This window comes from Chenopodium album, chromosome 19 (genome assembly GCF_948465745.1).
Source record: "Chenopodium album chromosome 19, dcCheAlbu1.1, whole genome shotgun sequence".
In the NCBI taxonomy this organism is placed as follows: domain Eukaryota; kingdom Viridiplantae; phylum Streptophyta; class Magnoliopsida; order Caryophyllales; family Amaranthaceae; genus Chenopodium; species Chenopodium album.
This window is the reverse complement of record NC_137852.1, coordinates 2,657,839-2,678,103: the sequence shown is the minus strand read 5'-3', so window position 1 is coordinate 2,678,103 and position 20,265 is coordinate 2,657,839. Positions and strand designations below refer to the sequence as shown.

The following is a 20,265-nucleotide window of genomic DNA, read 5'->3' as shown; positions in this document are numbered from 1 at the left end:
TTCTTTGTTTGGTAGAACATCTGTGAGCTCGAGCAGCTCTGTCTGCTTATTAATAGTAGAAATTGACCAAAAACATGCATGATAAGGAAACAATTAGAGTACTTTCAGGCTTATATTAGAGCAACTGTATGAACATTTGAACGAGCAAAGTACTTGAATATTTCAGAGTAAGAAGTATACAGAAAGTTCTATCAGGCTGAGAGCAACTGTATGAACATTAGATCAAGCAATTGATGTAAAATTTTTTCGTATCAAAGATTTCGGTGTAGAGTCCATCCATCATCCTCTTAAGTTTATGGTAGTGCTTTAAAAAGGAAGTGTAGTAGCAACCAATACAAGTGTCACGGTCCGGATGTTTTGACACCGGGTCGTGCGGCGCGCCCTCGTCTATTGGGGACAAGGACGCAAGCCTAGAACGGAAGAGGTTCGTGAGCACACAGCAACACGGACCAAGTGTATCTCAAGGAGCACTCGCTAACCACGGGTGCAGAGTCGGGGCTTGTGACGGCCGATACTTCAAAGCGGGCACAAGCGGAACCGACGAGGAAAGGCGTCTCTTGAAGGTTTCTTAGTTTGGTGGGGGATGCTTCAAGACAAGGCAAGCACAATATCTATAAAGGCTTAAACAACAACACAAGTCTTAAAGCAAGACAAAGGGGTAGGGAGCTTAGATTCAATAACCATTCGCTCCCTAAAGAGCTTTATATAGTATTACTAGAGAAATACAAGTGAACGTTGGAATGACAGTAACACAATAATTCTCCCTAGAGCCTAGAAAGTAAAAAGAAAGACTTAAGAGACATTACATAAGGGAAAATACAATAAAAAGGGAAGGGGATACATAGTTAAAGAGGCGGATTCTAACAACAAGTTATTCATTCAATCTCAACCAGGAAACACAAACTTTATTTCAAAAGTTATCACAAAATGTCTCATGTTGTTAAGCAACATTCAACCTCTCCTAAGGTTCACCGCTGGCAGTGAAACAGTTGAAATTCAGATACAGTTAATTGAATTGGGAGGTGTCGGGACCCGGTGTCGGAATTTCACATAACATTAAGGGATGAATCACCGGGTCATATAATATTGTTTCGACCCATATATGACCATTATTCGGCTACGTACATGCCTCGTGAAAGCTTATAGGCAACACAAGAAGCGTGTACGAAAATGGGTAAATTGATCGTTTTAAGGCAAATTGGATGGTTACATCCACCCAATTGGACTCCCGGAGGATGTTAGGGACCATGGTAAACATTTGGGCAATTTTTATTTCCGGTCGAAAATAGTTTAAAAAATTCCAAAATTGAAGGCTATTATCCACGCTTTTTGAGGAATTTTTCAGGTTACGGGACTCGGTGGCGAAAAGTCTTAAGGCCCTAGGGAATACATCTTAAGGTCATGTAATGACGTTTGGAACCATTTATGACCATTATATATTGTCATAAATGTCCGTGGTAGGCTTGAGTTCACGAAATCGGTGCAAGTTGTGAACGGGTAAATTGACCGTTTTAAGACAAATTGGATGGTTCCACCCACCCAATTGGACTCCCGGAGGGTGTTAGGGACCATGGTAAACATTTGGACAATTTTTATTTCCGGACGAAAAAAGATCAAAAAATTCCAAAATTGCAGGCTATTATCCACGTTTTTTGAGGAATTTTCAGGTTACGGGACCCAGTGGCGAAAAGTCTTGAGGCCCTAAGGGATACATCTTAGGGTCATATAATGCCGTTTGGAACCATTCATGACCATTATATAATGTCATAAATGTCCGTGATAGGCTTGAGCTCACGAAATCGGTGCAAGTTATGAACGGGTAAATTGACCGTTTTAAGGCAAATTGGATGGTTCCACCCACCCAATTGGACTCCCGGACGGTGTTAGGGACCATGGTAAACATTTGGGCGATTTTTATTTCCGGTCGAAAATAAGTCAAAAAATTCCAAAATTGAAGGCTATTATCCACGTTTTTTGAGGAATTTTGAGAGTATGGGACCTAGTGGCGAAAAGTCTTTAGGTCCTAGGGGATACATCTTAGGGTCATATAATGCCGTTTGGAACCATTTATGACCACTATATAATGTCATAAATGTCCATGGTAGGCTTGAGCTCATGAAATCGGTGCAAGTTGTGAACGGGTAAAATGGTAAATTGACTGTTTTAAGGCAAATTGGATGATTCCACCCACCCAATTGGACTACAGGAGGATGTTAGGGACCATGGTAAACATTAGGGCAATTTTTATTTCCGGTCGAAAAAAGGTCAAAAAATTCCAAAATCAAAAGGCTATATTATCCACGCTTTTTGAGGAATTTTGGAGGTTACGGGGCTTAGTGGCAGAAAGTCTTGAGGCCGTAGGGGATACATCTTAGGGTCATATAATGACGTTTGGAACCATATATGACCATTATATGTTGTCAAAAATGTCCGTGGTAGGTTTGAGTTCACGAAATCAGTCCAAGTTGCGAACAAGTAAATTGACCGTTTAAATGCATATTGGATGGTTGCACCCACCCAAATAGACTCCTGGGGTGTATTAGGGTCCATGGTAAGCATCTCTGACAATTTTTTGTTTTCGGGTCAAAATAAGTGGAAAATTGTCCAAAATTTAAGGCCATAAAGTATCAAGAATGAGTTTTGACTCCATTTTGAAATTCATGAAATATAGTGATGTCATATAAGTGTAATAATATGATATGTGAGACTGTGAGTATGTGACTTGAGTATAGTGATGTCATATATTTATAATGATGTCATATAAGTATATTGAAGTGATGTGACTTGACCATAATGATGTCATATATTTATAATGATGTCATATAAGTATATTGATGTCAAATAAGTATATTGAACTAATGTGACTCGACTATAATGATGTCATGAAATTATATATAAACTGATGTGACTTGACTATAATGATGTCATATTATGAAAGTAAATTTTTAATGATGTGATGTCATAATATGATGTGACTTGACAAGTGTGATGTCATAAAGGTATAATCATGCTACATTATCATGAAAATTTCACTGCATAATTCAATACTTTAGGAGAAAATAAGAGATAATAAGGTTTGTTTAGTTCACCCTATTCACTTATTTTAGAAAAACTAGGGAATTTCTAATACAATGATTCTCTAATAAGGGGAAAAGTAGGTTTTTTTTTTGGAATTTGTTTTTAAAAAAATGAAAGAGAAGGTGAGCCACATGACTTATACAACGGTTGTAAGTGATTTTTTTCCTTTCGAAAACTAACATATCATTAATAAAATCGAATGTGAATTTTTGAAGGTGAGGTAAGAATGAGATTCCCATGGATGTGGTAAAATTAAATACTCTCTAGTCTCTACTAAGGGTATGACTTGATATAAGGTTTCATACTTAAAAAAACCTAATCAAATACTAAGTAAAATTAATATAGATCAAATGCATTTTAACTCAATTTCAAGGGCCAGTTCATATTTACTTAATTTCAGTTCAGTTTAGTTCAGTTCAACTCCAATCAGTTCAATGCAGTTCAGCTCCAATCAGTTCAATTCATTTCATTTCAGTTCAGTTCAGCTCCTAATTTCCTTCTCTCATAAAATATTCATTTCAGCTCCAATCAGTTCAGTTTAGTTCAGCTCCAATCAGTTCAGTTCAGCACAATTCAGTTAATGTGAACAGGCCCTAACTCATTTTAAAAGATCCTTCAGTACTTGGAAATTGCTAAAGCCGACAGGCGTGGACCACGACACGGCAGCCCATTGGCTACAAGACGAACACATCTGCATAAGCGGGCCGCATCCATCGAACCAATTTCGAGTATCCGATATTTCAGAGATAAGATTTCTTACACTGTTCGCAATTCCAAGTTCTTACACACGTCCAAAACCAAAAAATCTCCAGCACTCAACCACTTTCATCGTCTACTACTGATTTTTGCTGCCAAAGGATGCTGAATTTCACATCAAATTGAAGTTCAAATTCGTCGTCATTGAAGCTAAGCATGGGAATTCCAACAGCTTTGCGCTGCAATTCATCGTCACTCTCGCAATGTACTCATTGCTCTGTTCTTCGTTTGCAGCCTTTGATTGTTGCTTCTTCTTCTTTGGATTTCCCTCGCAAATTTCGCAGTTGTCAATTGCGATTTGTTGCTGTTTCTAGGTATTGCTTCCTTCTTTTTTGTTTTTATTTTGACTAGAATTGCAGCTTAATTGTTATTAACTTATGATCTTATGAATATGGTGATTTTTGGATTGATTGTTGAATTTCTGGTATTAGGTTAGGGTTTCAAAGAAAAATTGATTTCGTTTGTAGAGTTGGTGAAGATAATATTGAACCTGATACCAATGATAATAAGGTATGTTATATTCGATTCAGAAGCTTAAAATTTGTTTAGTTGTGTGTTTGTGTTTTTCTAATTTCGTTGTTATTTTAATGTTTTGTGCCAATTTTACGAGTGACAACGAGCCTGTGATACAGTGATAGTATCTTTGAATGTGTTTACATGTACTTTTTGTCATATGTGGAGTGATTCTGAACTAATTCTAGTTCGGGTTTAGGTTGATATCATCTCATGTTGGCTACTTGGCTAGGTAAGGATTTAATTGAGCTTAACGCGAAAAGTTTACTATGAATCTTGAATTGCTTGCAGTTGATTCATGGAAGTAGATTAAAAAGAGGAGAGAAAAATAAAAGAATCTTTAATTTTGGTCATTCAGTATACTTGTAATATTTAGCTCAACTAAGTTTTAGCCTGACTAAAATTGAGTCGAGTTTGTATTAAGTTTAGATTATGTTGATCTTGATTAGCTTGTATCTTGGTCTTTTTATCTCTGAACTAATTGAACCATTCTTTAAATTAAGAAATGAGGTAACCATGTCAATATTTTTATCCTATCTAACCATTTAGTTGCTTGTTTAGGATAAGTGATAATTACACTGAAGCCAAATGAATGTATATTGTTAAATGATTCGAAATAGAGAGAATGACACTAAGGGCCTGTTCTCATACGTTGAAATTAAATTTAGTTCAGCTCAGCTCCTAATTTCCTTCTCTTATAAAATATTCAATTCAGTTCAGCTCAGTTCAATTCTGCTGAGTTCAGCCAATGAGAACAGGCCCTAAGTTTGTTGGTTTGATAATGAAATTTGGCAAATTCTTTATATGATTCTTTAATTTCATGGTCATGTAGTGGGGGTCAGGGTGGGAGGTGAGTGAAAACCAATGCTTACTCGTAAGGTAGAGCTTAAGGAGTTTGGTTTACAGCCATTAGTTCAATACTAGAACTGTTAATTCATCAGCATTGTTAAATATTATGTTGGTGCTTTATCGACGTATGGATTCAGCAGCGGGAATCAGTGCGAGGAAAAATTAACATGCATATATCATACTGCTTAGTCTGCATTCAACTGAAATAAGAAAGAGCAACTTGTATTGGCATGTCAATGTAATGTATAAGACTTGGTCTTTGGTGAAATGATATGGACGGATTGTTAGTTTGACGCTGAAGTTCACACGCAGATCCTATATTACACCTTTTTTTGTTAATAAGCATAGTGTTAATGTTAAAATTTTGGATCTTAATGCTTTAGTCTCTTGTTTAATTTAACGATTTCTAGGGAAAGGACAACCATGAAGGAAATGAAAGTGTGGGGTCGGCTGATTCTAGCACAGAGAATGATTCAAAGTTTGAGAAGGTAATTTTTAAATTTGCTCTATTAGTTATCATGTAGTTTTGTTATACTTTATCTTATCTCACTCATTTTGATATAGATGTATGTGAATCTTATATTTTTTAGGAGAAGGAGCAGGTATCCACCACTGAGGCTCTAAATTCACTTAACAACTTTTTACAAAATAGTCAAAACAATGAAATCAAAGTCAATGGTGAAGGTGGTTCGCAAGTATGTTGTTATTTGATAGATATGTTGGCATATAACTTTAATGTTTTCAATGTATTAGTTTTCTACATTTGACTCACTCATTTTGATATAGATGTCTGTGGATCTTTTTCTTTTTTCTTTTTTCTTTTTTTTAGGAGAAGGAGCAAGTATCCACCACTGAGGCTCTAAATTTACTCGACAAATTTATACAAAACAATCAAAACAATGAGATCAAAGTCAATGGTGAAGGTGGTACACAAGTATGTTCTTATTTGATAGATATGTTGGCATATAACTTTTAATATTTTCAATGTATTTGTTTGTTACTTTTGAGACTGCTCCGTGCTCATAAAGTTGCAATGTACTTTATTGGTGAACTTTCAATAAGTAAACAAAAACTTGTTATATTTTCTTGCTGAATTGTGTTTTATTGTGCAGAGTTTTGTGTGGGAAGTTAGCATATGCTTTATTATGTCCTGCTTATAACCTTCCTTCCGTCATTTAAGGGAACTCTACCCCATCTTTGGGATTAAGGCTTTGATTGTTATTGTGGAGAGAGGCACACTTTTAAAAAATATCTTTGTAAAGGAGACTCATCCTTAATTTAAAGCTGTATAAATGTCAAACTTACAACTTATTCTCTGGTCAAAGTATCATATTCACTTGTCCATTTTCCATCTGATAAAAGATAAATTTATATTTGTACTCAAAGTTTCTTTTTTTGTTTGTAGAATTGAAACCACATAATTTGTTTTAGGTGTGAGCAACTTCTGGTTGGTTATTATGATAAAATTTTGTTCCGTACCTAATAATGTTTATATACTACTACTAAGGGTTATGGGAAAGATCTTCATTTATAAGGAGGCTTCTTGGTTATTTTCCTTACCAACTTTAGAGTTTAGATGTTCTGTCTGTCTGAAATTTACTAGAACAACTGTTCTGTTGGTGGCTTCCTCGTAATTGTCTGACAATCATTTGTTCTTGTTAAATATTAGCAGGATGATCCTGATGATTTACAAGTTGCCAGTGGCTCACCTCTTCCAGGTGTGAAGGTGATTATGGTTGTATCTGATAGGCTAGTGTTTCAGCTCTGTTAATATTTTTATTTCTATTAATATTGCCTTGGCTCTGACCTATAACCATTCTGCTGAGTAAAATTTATAAATGCTATGAACAGCCGCAACAACTGGATGAAAGAATTAGGATTCCAAAGGAGACAATTGATATACTTAGAGATCAAGTATTTGGATTTGACACTTTTTTCGTGACGGGGCAAGAACCATATGAGGTTAGTCATTACAACTGCAGCATCTGTTGCCTTGTTAGTGTCACTCTATTGCATATGCTCCTCTCTCTGTGTCCCTCCTACCCTCCTAGGGTTACAGAAACCAGCTAGCTGTCTCAAACAAGAATTAAAAAAAATGAAAGTTGTCTCAAATAATTTCAAGTGTTCATCAAACATAAAGGACTGAAAATTTGAACTATATTCAATGTGGTACGTGATTAGTTAAGTTAGTGTAGAGAACTAGTCTGTTCATGTCTTATGCTTCTGTACTTTCTGCTGATAACATTTGGGATCTTATGACTCTTAACTAGTATACATTTAGAAACCGTCTCTTGATCGTAATTCTGATATTGAGAATGATGATGCTTTGAACTGTTGGCTTGCTTGCTATCTCTGAGTTTATGAAAGCTTGATTATAAATACTCCCTTTTTTCTTTCTCTTTTCTTTTCTTTTCTCTTTTTTTTTTTTTTTTTTTTTTTTTTGTCAGAAATATGAATACTTTCTTTTTTAATGTATAGTCTCTACTGATAATTTATAAACCCAAATAAAGCAAACTGCTATGAAATTGTGTTCTTTTTTTTTCTAATTTTTCTTTTTTCTTTTTTTTTTTTGGGTGTTAGGGTGGAGTATTATTTAAAGGAAATTTACGAGGGGTCGCATCTGAAAGCTATGAAAAGCTATCAAAGAGGTTGCAGGTACGTTGGCCTTTAGTCTTTGCAGTTTGCACTTGTTAATTCTAAGATGAACATCTTGTAAGGCTTTTATTTCACATGCAGGATACATTGGGAGATCAATATAAGCTGTTTATGCTTATCAATCCTGAAGATGATAAACCTGTGGCAGTGGTGGTGCCAAGAATAACATTGCAACCAGAGACAACAGGTAAATAAGTCTCTCTCTCTCTCTCCTCTCTCTCTCTCTCTCTCTCTCTCTCTCTCTCTCTCTCTCTCTCTCTCTCTCTCTTTAGATGTTATGGCTGCTTATTAATCTTCAGACTAATGCAACATTCCCAACCTTGATTATTGTCACAAATTGCTGCAGCTGTTCCAGAATGGTTTGCAGCAGGGGCTTTTGGATTGGTGACTCTCTTTACCTTACTACTTCGAAATGTTCCTGAACTGCAGTCAAACTTGTTGTATGCCTTTTTCTCAACTCTCGTTCATCTATGATTTACAGTCTTTACACTTATTCTATGTTTCACCCAAAACTCTGGACATATTTGTTAGGGAAGACTTCAGATATTCCCTCTTAAATTTATCTGTCATAGGGTTTGTTACATGATATTTGTCTCATGTCTGAGACTTTGAATAAAAATTATGTTCTGTCAAACCCTTCAGATCTTATCTGAATAAACTTGATCATCTTAGGTGGTTGCATTTTCTTCTTTTAGGTAGTTAGGAAAGACTTCAGATATTATCTGAATAAACTTGATCATCTTAGGTAGTTAGGAAAGACTTCAGATATTCCCTCTTAAATTTTATCTGTCATAGGGATGATCAAGTTGATTATTGTCATCAACTTGATCATCCCGTGTTCTTAAAGGCCATTGATCAGTCAACTTGTGGTGGCAGCATACCTAAGATATTGTAACTTACTCAAATTGCAAAACTACTATGTTAAGGACTTATGTTTTCCATCTGCTATCTCAGATCTAGTTTTGATAAGCTTGAATTGCTGAAGAATGGTCTTCCTGGAGCACTTGTGACCGCGCTTATTTTGGGGGTACATGAGCTTGGACATTATATTGTTGCTAATAATTGTGGAGTGAAACTTGGTGTGCCATATTTCATCCCCAGTTGGCAGGTATGATATTGCCCCAGTTGAAATTTTTATCAGACATATATGGAGTATTGTCTTTGCTGGCAGAGTCCGCTCATTCATTTATACAATTTTTATACTCCCTCCGTCCCCTTTTAATAGTCCCTTACAGGCATTTTTCATGGGAATTAATAAATACAAATAAGAATAATTAAAGTACATTGAAAAAGTAAACTGACATTGGGTATGCAAAAAAGTAGAGAGAGAAAATAATAAAAGTACATGAGAAAACAAAATTTACATGGGAAATATAAATTTGCACTAGTATTGTTGTAAATTGGAGGGAATTTTGGTAAAAAATTAATATTAATGGTTGTTAAAATAAGCAAATGGGGTGGACATTTTGGGACTAAAATTTACTCATAAGAGACTATCAAAAGGGGAAGGAGGGAGTATAAGATATCAGGACATTAAAGAAATCTGATGAGCATAATGAAAGGCAAGGCACGAAAAGCTTTCAGTGAAAATGTGTACCAGCATTGTATAATCTTCTGTTTTCCACTATTTTTGGCAATGTAGTTATTTACGTTCCCCGTTCCAGTATAGTATGCCTCACTTCTCCATATTTATCTGTTTCCTATTTCTAAAAATGGAATCGACCCAAATCTTTACTGTCTCTCTATTCCCAGCACTAAAAGTTAGGTCCCATGCCCTCTTATTTAATGAAATATACTCCACTATCATCACAACAAATCATTTATATTTGATAACCAAACACCAATTAATACGAAATCAGAGCGATTTAGGAGGTGTCGGGAGCTGGTGTTGGAATTTCACGGAACACTACTGGATGAATCCCGGGATCATATAATATTGTGTGGATCCATATATGACCATTATCCGGAGACCTAAAGGCCCCGTGAAAGCTTATAGCCAATACAAGAGGCATGTACGAAAACGGGTAAAGTGACATTTAAAGGCAAATTGGATGGTTCCACCCACCCAATTAAACTCTCGGAGGGTATTAGGGACCATGGTAAACATCTCGGCAATTTTTATTTCCGGGCGAAAAAAGGTCAAAAAAAAAAAAAAAATTGAAGGCTATATAATCCACAGTTTTTGAGAAATTTTTGAGGTTTCGGAGCCCGGTGGCGAAAAGTGTTGAGACCCTAAATCTGTCAAAAACTGACTCGACCCAAGGATCCGACCTTAACCGACAATGATCTGAACCTAGCCTGTACTCGAACAATGGGGTGGATTATACCCTTCAATTTTGCCACTTTTTGCCACCGGGCCCCAAAACCTCAAAATTTCTCTAAAAAACGTGGATTATAGCCTTCAATTTTGACCTTTTTTCGCCCGAAACTAAAATTTTCCCAGATGTTTACCATGATCCCTAATACCCTCCGAGAGTACAATTGGGTTGGTGGAACCATCCAATATGCCCTTAAACGGCCATTTTACCCGTTCACAACTTGTAGTGATTTTATAAACTCAAGCCTACCACGAACGTTTATGACAACATATAATGATGATATACGGTTTCAAACGGCATTATATGACCCCGAGATGTATCCGTTAGGGTTTCAAGGCTTTTCGCCACCGTGCCCCGAAACCTTAAAATTTCCTCAAAAAGCGTGGATTATAGCCTTCAATTTTGTAATTTTTTGACCTTTTTTCGCCCGAAAATAAAAATTGTTATAGTGTTTACCATGGTCTCTAATATCCTTAGGGAGTCAAATTGGTTCGGTGGAACCATTCAATATGCCCTTAAATGGTCATTTTACCTGTTCACAACTTGCAGTGATTTCGTAAATTCAAGCCTACCACGGACGTTTATGACAACATATAATGATCATATGTGGTTTCAAACAACATTATATAACCCCGAAATTTATCTCTTAGGGTTTCAAGGCTTTTTGCCACCGGGCTCCGAAACCTCAAAATTTTCTTAAAAAGCATGGATTATAGCATTCAATTTTGTAATTTTTTGACCTTTTTTCTCCCAAAAATAAAAATTGTCGAGACGTTTACCACGATCCCTAATATCTTCCGGGAATCGGTGGAACCGTCCAATATGCCCTTAAACGGTAACTATACCCATTCACAACTTGAAGTGATTTCGTAAACTCAAGCCTATCACGTACGTTTATGACAACATATAATGGTCATATATGGTTTCAAACGGCATTATATGACACCGAGATATATTCCCCAGGCTCGCTAAACTTTTCGCCAGCGGACCCCAAAACCTCAAAATTTCCTAAAAAAACGTGGATTATAGCCTTTAACATCGTAATTTTTTGACTTTTTTTCGCTCGGAAATATAAATTGCTGAGATGTTTACTATGGTCCCTTATACCCTCCTAGAGTCCAATTGGGTCGGTGGAATTATCCAATATGCCTTTTAAGGTCATTTTAACTGTTCGCAACTTGCACCGATTTTGTAAATTCAAGCCTACCATGGACGTTTATGACAACATATAATGATCACATATGGTTTCAAACGGCATTATATGACCCCGAGATGTATCTCTTAGGGTCTCAAGGCTTTTTGCTGCAAACCCCTAAACCTCAAAATTTCTTTAAAAAGCGTGGATTATAGCCTTTAAAATTTGTAATTTTTTGACCTTTTTTCGCCCGGTAATAAAAATTATCAAGATGTTTACCATGGTCCCTAATAGCCTCCGGGAGTCCAATTGGGTCGGCGAAATCATCCAATATGCCCTTTAATAGTCATTTTACCCGTTCACAACTTGTAGTGTTTTCGTAAATTCAAGCCTACCTTGAACGTTTATGACAACATATAATGATCATATGTGGTTTCAAACGTTATTATATGACCCCGAGATGTATCCGTTAGGGTCTCAAGGTTGTTTGCCCGAAATTTTCCTAAATAAGCGTGGATTATAGCCTTTAATTTTGTGATTTTTTTTTACCCTTTTAGCCCGGAAATAAAAATTGCTAAGATGTTTTCCATGGTCCCTTATATCCCCCGGGAGTCGAATTGGGTTGGTGGAAGTACTAGGGGTGCTAATTGAGTAGGGCAACTCCCGAGCAGCTCGAACTCGACTCGGTCAACGCTCGGTCAAAACTCGACTCGAGTTTGCTCGTACTCGCTCGAAACTCAATAACTGTACAAGAAATTCAATATTTTTCTATTATTTCATCTTTAAAAACAAAAATTAACCTTGAAACTTAATAAATTTAATATAATAAGCTTAAGTATAAAAAATTCATATAAAGAGAAGAATATATCATTAACAAATATTTGAATTTCAAGAGACGTAAACCTTTAAATGAGCAACTCGTGATTGACTCGGCTCGACTCGAAATTAACGAGCACGAGTCGAGCAACCCTCTTCTCGTGATCGACTCACTCCATAAGCACCCCTAGGTGGAACCATCTTATATGCCCTTAAACGATCATTTTATACTCTAAGTCTACCGCGTATGTTTATGACAACATATAATGATCATCAATGGTTTTAAACGGCATTATTTGACCACTAGATATATCTCCTAGGGTCTCAACACTTTTCACCAACGGGCCTCGAAACCTCAAAAATTCCTCAAAAAGTTTGGATTATTATAGCCTTCAATTTTGTATTTTTTTTAACCATTTTTCGTCCGAAAATAAAAATTGTCGAGATGTTTACCATGGTTTCTAATACCCTCCTGCAATTCAATTGGGTTGGTGGAACCGTCCAATATGCCATTAAATGGTCATCTTTACCCGTTCACAACTTGTAGTGATTTCGTAAACTCAAGCCTACCATGGACGTTTATGATAACATATGATGATCATATATGGTTTCAAACGACATTATATGACCCTGAGATATATCCCTTAGGGTCTCAACACTTTTTGCCACTAGACCCCGAACACTCAAAATTTCCTCAAAAAGCATGTATTATAGCCTTCAATTTTGTAATTTTTTGACTTTTTTTTCGCCCGGAAATATAAATTGCCGAGATGTTTACCATGGTCCCTAATACCCTCCGGGAGTCCAATTGGGTTAGTGAAAACATCCAATATACCCTTAAATAGTCTTTTTACCCGTTCGTAACTTGTAGTGATTTCGTAAACTCAAGCATACCACGGATGTGTTTGACAACATATAATCATCATATATGATTTCAAACGGCATTATATGACATCGATTTATATCCCCTATGGTCTCAACACTTTTCGCCACCGGGCCCCGAAACCTCAAAATTTCCTCAAAAAGCGTGGAATATAACCTTTGATTTTGTAATTTTTTTTGACCTTTTTTGCCCGAAAATAAAAATTACCGAAATGTTTACCATGGTCCCTAATAGCCTCCGGGTGTCCAATTGGGTCGGTGGAACCATACAATATGTCATGAAACATTCATTTTACCCGCTCGCAACTTGCACCGATTTCGTAAACTCAAGCCTACCACGGACGTTTATGACAACATATAATGATGATATATGGTTTCAAACGACATTATATGACCCTGAGATGTATCTCTTATGGTTTCAAGGCTTTTCGCCACCGAGCCCCGAAACTTTAAAATTTCCTCAAAAATCGTGGATTATAGCCTTCAATTTTGTAATTTTTTGACCTTTTTTCGCCCGAAAATAAAAATTGTTATAATGTTTACCATGGTCTCCAATACCCTCTAGGTGTCCAATTGGATCGGTGAAACCGTCCAATATGGCCTTAAACGATCATTTTACCCGTTCACAACTTGCATTGATTTTTGTAAACTCTAGCCTACCACGTACGTTTATGACAACATATAATGATCATATATGGTTTCAAACGGCATTATATGACTCCGAGATATATCTCCTAGGGCTTCAACACTTTTTTCCACCGGGCACCGAAACCTCAAAATTTCCTTAAAAATGTGGATTATAGGCTAAAAGTATTTTCCATAACAAGTGAGCAAACTATTTTGGAATGTTGATGTACCCCTTTTGTCCCCTAAAATATTACTCCATGTCCATGTCGACTTTAAAATAATAATGAATTGTAACAAACTAATAATATTACTGTTTAGTATTAATAACGAAAGGAGATTGGATGATAAATTAATGAACCAAAGAAGAGAACAACATGGGACAAACTAAAATCAAAACGTGGGTAACATGTCAATAGTTAGTATATGGAGTATTACAAAAGATGTTAAAAAGAAAGACAAGAAGATGTCCTTATGCTAGGGCTATGGTATTTCTGTACCAAGTTGGAGAGGCATGAGGGAGACATTATATGGAGGGGGGAATCTAAGAGGCAAATTGTAGAAGGATCCTCCAATAATCATACATGATAGATGCCCATTACAGTAAGAGGTGAACACACACATCACTGAACCTTTAGTAATATGATAGCCTACAGCTCCTATGCTTGAAAATGAGAAATTGCCCAAATTGGTATGTATTGAATAAAATATCACGGTTGATATCTATTGTTGTTGAAGATCATAATTTAAATTCCTATGCATGAAAATGAGATGTTAGTAAGCTTTTTTTAGAAATGCTGCACAAAATGTCTGAGGATTTACTCTGACAAGTGACAACAGATAGGCTCTTTTGGTGCCATCACAAGGATCGTCAATATTGTACCTAAACGTGAGGACCTTCTGAAGGTTGCTGCGGCTGGACCCCTGGCTGGATATAGTTTGGGTCTCATACTGTTCTTTTTGGGATTCATTCTACCACCAAGTGATGGCCTTGGCATTGTTGTTGATGGTTCTGTTTTTCATGAATCATTGCTAGTCGGGGGAACTGGTATGCAAAATTCTCTTGCATCCATTTGTTGCATTCTAGACTTCTAGTGTTGGATGAGGATCTTGATGATTCACTTTTTTTTGGTGAATAGCAAAACTACTTTTAGGGGATGTCCTTAAGGAAGGTCAAGCAATATCACTCAATCCACTTGTCCTATGGGCATGGGCTGGGCTGCTAATTAATGCCATTAACAGCATTCCGGCTGGAGAGCTTGATGGTGGGCGTATTTCTTTTGCCATATGGGGAAGAAAGGTACAGTTATGAAGTATACAGGTATATGCAGAAAACCAAATTTGGTATCTCAAATTACCTGCTGATGACTTTACTTGACACTTGACAGGCATCCGTTCGGCTTACTGGAGCCTCAATTGTACTTCTCGGACTGTCTTCATTGTTCAACGATGTGGCATTCTACTGGGTAGTTCTGATATATATCTTACAGAGGGGTCCGATTGCTCCCCTTTCTGAGGAAATCAGCGAACCTGACCAGAAGAATGTTGCTCTTGGGATTGCAGTTTTAGTCCTTGGACTTCTTGTATGCTTGCCTTATCCCTTCCCATTTGCCAATGAAGCCTTGACGAATTTATGAAACACAGGCAGAGTTTTATAAGTTGCTCATCGATGATTAGTTTGTAAGTATAGTATCACAGAATTTTTGTTATAGTGCCTTCAAACAATCCCCTCGGGCCTTGTACTTGGGAATGTCATCTCACAGGTCACAGCAATAAAGATTTAAAATTCAATATACTTGGAATGAGTTTCAAATCATTCACATGCCCTCTCATTGTAAATTTGTAACTTTCTTTAATGTTAATAACGAAGCAATTCTTTCATCGTGATCAGCTTGATCTATTGCTTGAAACCTTGGTCGGCTTGAAAACTGCAGGAATTGGGGGATTTTCACATCACCACTAAGAATCAACCCCTAAGATGCTTGCACTTTCAATAACAACGTGTACACAAAGTTATCTGAATAAAAGTTGTAATTTGATTCTCATTCCATCTCAATCTAATTTTTTCGGGTTCATCAGAAAATTTACAAATTTGTTATAAATGTTGTATTCATATGAAAAAAAGTTCATCAATAGAGAGAAATTCAAAAGGATTTCAACAACTAATATGTAACTCGCATAAATAAAATGAGATTTGATCTTGTTTTAGTACAAGTGACAAGCAAAAATTCAACTTCAATTAGTAAAATTAAATTCTAACGAGTTCTAAATAAAGTGCACAACTTTGATAAAACTAAGGACTTGTTTGCATCGTTTTCTATTTTCAGTTTTCTATTTTTTTTTTTAAACAATAAACCAAAAATAGGAAAAAAAAAAAAAAAAGTGTTTCCACTATTCTGTTGTCAGTTTTTAAAATTATCATAATTTTAATAAGTTTGACTTATATCATATGAGTTTGAAAACCATAAAACCAAAAAAACAGAAAATCACAGCAATTTCACCGTTTAAATATATTAAAATAAATACATAAATAAAATAAAATAAAATATTAAGCACCCTCTTTCATATAAGAGTTTGTAACCAGTGACCCGCTAGCAACAGCAAAGATCCTATCCAAACTCTCTTATCTTGAAAGTCTACAATGGCTTCACTGCTGCTCGGAACCACTTCCATGGCGACCCACTCCATCTCTTTCTCCTTCTCTCACTCTCACTCCGTCACCGGAGTTTCTCTGTCCTCTCCTATCACTGTTTCTCTCTCTACTTCCGTCTCCACTTCTCCATCACTCCCACTCAGTAAGTACTTTTCACTCCACTAATCAATTATTCAATCAATAAACCTCCCAAATTCGCAATTCAAAACCCTAATTTTCAATCCTTCTTTAAGAAGAAGTTCAATTCGCTAATTTAATCCAATTTTCTGTTCTATTACTGATTTGTTTCTTCATTTTTGCGGTAGTTTACTGTGGCAGAGGTGACAAGAAGACTGCCAAAGGCAAACGCTTCAACCACTCTTTTGGAAATGTCAGTGTTTTCTCTCTCGTTCTTTCTCTGTCTTTCCTTTTTTTCTTTCGTTGACTTTTCGTGTGTTTGTAGTAGTATATCGAAACCTATTAACTCGTGTTTAGTTGTCACGTTACTAGTTCAAATTACACTATTTTTTTCGGGATTATCATTCATCTCTTATAAAAAATTATCAGTTTAAATGAGGTGCGTACATGATTGATTACAAAATTAGTGTCTCATATTTATATTTCAACTTATATACAAGTGCAACATTGATAATGCAGAAATTTTTATAAAGGCAAAGTATTGATTGTTTTGATAATTCTGAACTTTGGAGGAGTATAAACACCTAAACTTGATTGAGATTGTGTCGCGACTCATGTCAATTGCTTGAAGAAAGTGATGTATGAGTATGATTTGTTGCTGCTCACTCTTTTGTTTTTTATTTGTGTTTTCCGAGGGCATTGTTGTTGTGAATAACATTTGCTTCTTTTGTGAATCCAAGTTAAAGCTTGAGTTGTTAAATCTAGTTATATGCAAGTGTAATTTTCTCTAATATTCTTGTGTTGACGAGTCATCTTGATGAATATATCAATTTAGGAACTAGGACTGGATATGGAATAAGGTTGAACAATAATGTTATCTTGTTTAGTTGAATTGAACTAGCAGTCTAGCATTTGTGCTCACACGTATTGTTCGATGTGTAATATTAGGCGAGACCTAAGAACAAGAACAAGGGAAGAGGCCCTCCAAAAGCGCCAATCGTTCCTAAAGGGGATCCATCTGAGAAAGACGAATGATGATGATTAATTTATGTTGATTCTGAATAGAATATGTCTTGAGGTATTCCTTGCCCTTCTTCGTACCTGTTAGGTAGCAGGATGGTACTTGAGTTGTCAATGTAATTTTTGTACACTTTTCAAAGCATTTTAGCTCTTTATGGCAATGTAAACCCTTTTTTTTTTCTTTCCTGAAATGTGGTTTTTTCCATGCCTGTTATATATGAGGAGTTATTGAAACCTTTTGAGTTGAGACTGCTTTGTAGCTGATGGCAGCACTCTATCTTGTCGCAATTTTTATGAAAAGCATCCATTAAGGTTGTTAGCCTCAACACTGTGATTTTTTTCATTTTTTGCAACTTTGATTTAGGATTATTAGGCTGATGCTGAATCTGGTTATGAAAAACCCCTATAGAGGTCGTGAGTACATTTTCCTTTTGTGGCTAGGCTAGCGCCATTGCCAATCTAGAAGAGATACTCATGCCAAGGCTAATGCTTTGTCATGTATGTCATCTTACATTCTTACGCCATGAAGGTTGTCATATATGAATCAGCCATAGCCCATAGGATTCAAATGAATACTTGCTTTAGAGAGTTGTGGAATGGATACTATTGTATATTAATATCCTGTTGCTTCATCTGTTGCTCTGTGTTAAAGCGTTTAAACTGTAAATTACTGGTTGTGAAGTCATGATGTGCACTATCAGCCCATAATTAGCAATTCAGTAGGAAGCCTCTCTGAATTTTACTTGTTCCGACTGCATTGTTTTTCCCTCCAAGCACCAATCTTTATATCTGACCTTTACCCGCATACAGTGTTATAGGCTGATTACTATCACTTTTGACAAAATAATTAGAGATAGTGATCTGTGTCACAGAACAAAGTTGCACTCTTTTCTCCATAAAGCCCCCATTCTTATAAGGCTGTGTAATCTTGGGACACTGTTTTTCTCTGGATTGATATAAATCCTTAAACTGAAGTTTTATACTCTCTATAGTAGTGCTCTGTAATTTTGATGGCAACTATTTTTTCTAACCAAATGAATCCTTTATAGTCTTTGGTACGTGTATTATCGCAAGAACTCTAGAAAACGCTCGCCATAACTAACATAGTAATTGTTTGTAACGTATAGTTTAACTATGTTGAGAATCTTGACATGAACTTTTTATAGCCTCAACAACAGGCCAATCGTTACAGAGCTCCCCAACATTTGGGTATGTAACTATGTAATACTTCGTATCATCGAATGTAAAGTCCTGACTCACATAGGATAGCTACAAAGGGAACTTTTAAGCCTTCTGCAATGGATTATTCTACTGTGTCATTCTTCAAAGAAGGACACCATAATATGTTGATGTGGCATGTTATGGTTGGTCAATTTTTCCTTTATTTTTATAAGTCAAAATGTACTATACATATATGTATAATTGAAAATACATGTATTTTTGTAAAGAATACATAATCAAGTATTTGAAAATTTATTTTTAATTTTTAAAATCATCCAGAAAATTAAATTATACAATCAAAATTTAGATAATCAAATATTCATCATCGTTCTTAATTGTTCATCATCATTCTTCACTTGTGATCTTAATTGACGGAACTCAAACCGAAATTCCGACCAACGAACAAATCCTCCAAAGATCGAATTTTTATTGGGTTTTCAAATCTTATTCTTAATTCATATTTTTATTGGGTTTTCCAATATTCCGATCAACAACCCGGCGGCTTTTCGGCATTCACGGCAGCAGCTCAAGGTTTCCGGCAATTGTTCTTCTTCTCCGGTAGAAAATCCGTGATTATCATCTGGTTGTTCGCTGCCCAGCTATTTCGTATGTGTTTGGTGCAAGAATTGAGAATACATTAACAATAATGTTTGGGAATGGGTGGATGAATGAAGAAAAATGATGAGAATACATTAACAGTGAATGTTTGGGAATGGGTGGATAAATGAAGATGAATGAAGAACGAACATTGATGATGAACAATTTCAATTTTGGTTTTTTTTTTTTTTTTCGAAAAATTGGGATTTTTTTTTTTAAATAAATGTGATATAAAATAATACATGTATTTAAAAAAAATACATGATATAAATACAATTTTAATACACTATGAACATAGAAAATAATTCAAAATAAAAATAAAAATACTAAATATAAGCCAATTAGATTTTACCATGTCAACACTTTATGGTGTCATTTTTAAAGAATGACATTGTAGAATTTTCACTTCTGCAATATCTTTGTAGCTACTTCGTATGTTTTACAGGCATGCATGAGAAGCAAATTTCTATGTTGGATTACAAAGAGATTAAACCCACTCTCAGGTTGAGCTGATATTCAGTTATAATATGAGTGATTGGTTGCACCCAAATTATCCTAGATGTCAAAGAACATATAAGGAAAGCTTTCGATCAAAAGCATTATGTATATATTTTTTTTTTTAATGGTAAGGGAAGGGCCCAATCAGGTCGGAATCTTTTACAAGTCCAATCCAACTTGGGTTAGCGGGGTAGACAATTTGGGAGGGGAGGGGAGGGGGGGGGGGGGGAATCCCCACCCCAAATTGTCTCGAGTGGAAATTGATCCCACAACCAACCGAGGTGGCAAATCTTACCACTAGACCAAACTTAGCTTATTTCGTTTATTAGGTGCACATAAGTGATATTATATATTTATCGGTGCCTTTTTGGTGCAGCAAGCCACACCATGTGGCCTGCTGCCAAGTCAGCAAAAATTAGGGGTGTCCGTTCGGTTTTCGGTTTGGATTTAGTCCAAATCTGATCCAATCCGAAATATAATTCGGTTTTCAATTTTTCAATCCGATCCGATCCGAATTTCTCTCTTGATCCAAT

At 35.9% G+C, this 20,265-nt stretch overlaps 2 protein-coding genes across 5 annotated transcripts; both read left to right on the top strand.

Annotated features, from left to right (window-relative positions):
- The first annotated feature begins 3,824 nt into the window (after positions 1 to 3,824).
- LOC145595033 (putative zinc metalloprotease EGY2, chloroplastic) lies at positions 3,825 to 15,516 on the top strand. Of its 4 annotated transcripts, none has more exons than XM_081651385.1 (14): positions 3,825 to 4,148; positions 4,266 to 4,344; positions 5,607 to 5,684; positions 5,787 to 5,891; positions 6,026 to 6,130; positions 6,869 to 6,931; positions 7,048 to 7,158; positions 7,777 to 7,851; positions 7,933 to 8,038; positions 8,198 to 8,291; positions 8,806 to 8,959; positions 14,467 to 14,674; positions 14,766 to 14,926; positions 15,015 to 15,516. In XM_081651385.1, the coding sequence occupies exons 1-14, from the start codon at positions 3,991 to 3,993 to the stop codon at positions 15,261 to 15,263; spliced, it is 1,746 nt and encodes a 581-aa protein (XP_081507511.1). In that variant the 5' UTR covers positions 3,825 to 3,990; the 3' UTR covers positions 15,264 to 15,516. The 4 variants fall into 4 exon arrangements, with proteins under 4 accessions (XP_081507511.1, XP_081507510.1, XP_081507513.1 ...); XM_081651384.1 differs by having other exon boundaries at positions 6,866 to 6,931; XM_081651387.1 differs by having other exon boundaries at positions 3,826 to 4,148; positions 6,869 to 6,922.
- Positions 15,517 to 16,211: 695 nt separating this feature from the next.
- Positions 16,212 to 17,650, top strand: LOC145595086 (small ribosomal subunit protein bTHXc-like). Its single transcript, XM_081651444.1, has 3 exons — positions 16,212 to 16,421; positions 16,585 to 16,649; positions 17,345 to 17,650. The coding sequence occupies exons 1-3, from the start codon at positions 16,268 to 16,270 to the stop codon at positions 17,429 to 17,431; spliced, it is 306 nt and encodes a 101-aa protein (XP_081507570.1). The 5' UTR covers positions 16,212 to 16,267; the 3' UTR covers positions 17,432 to 17,650.
- Positions 17,651 to 20,265: the final 2,615 nt, after the last annotated feature.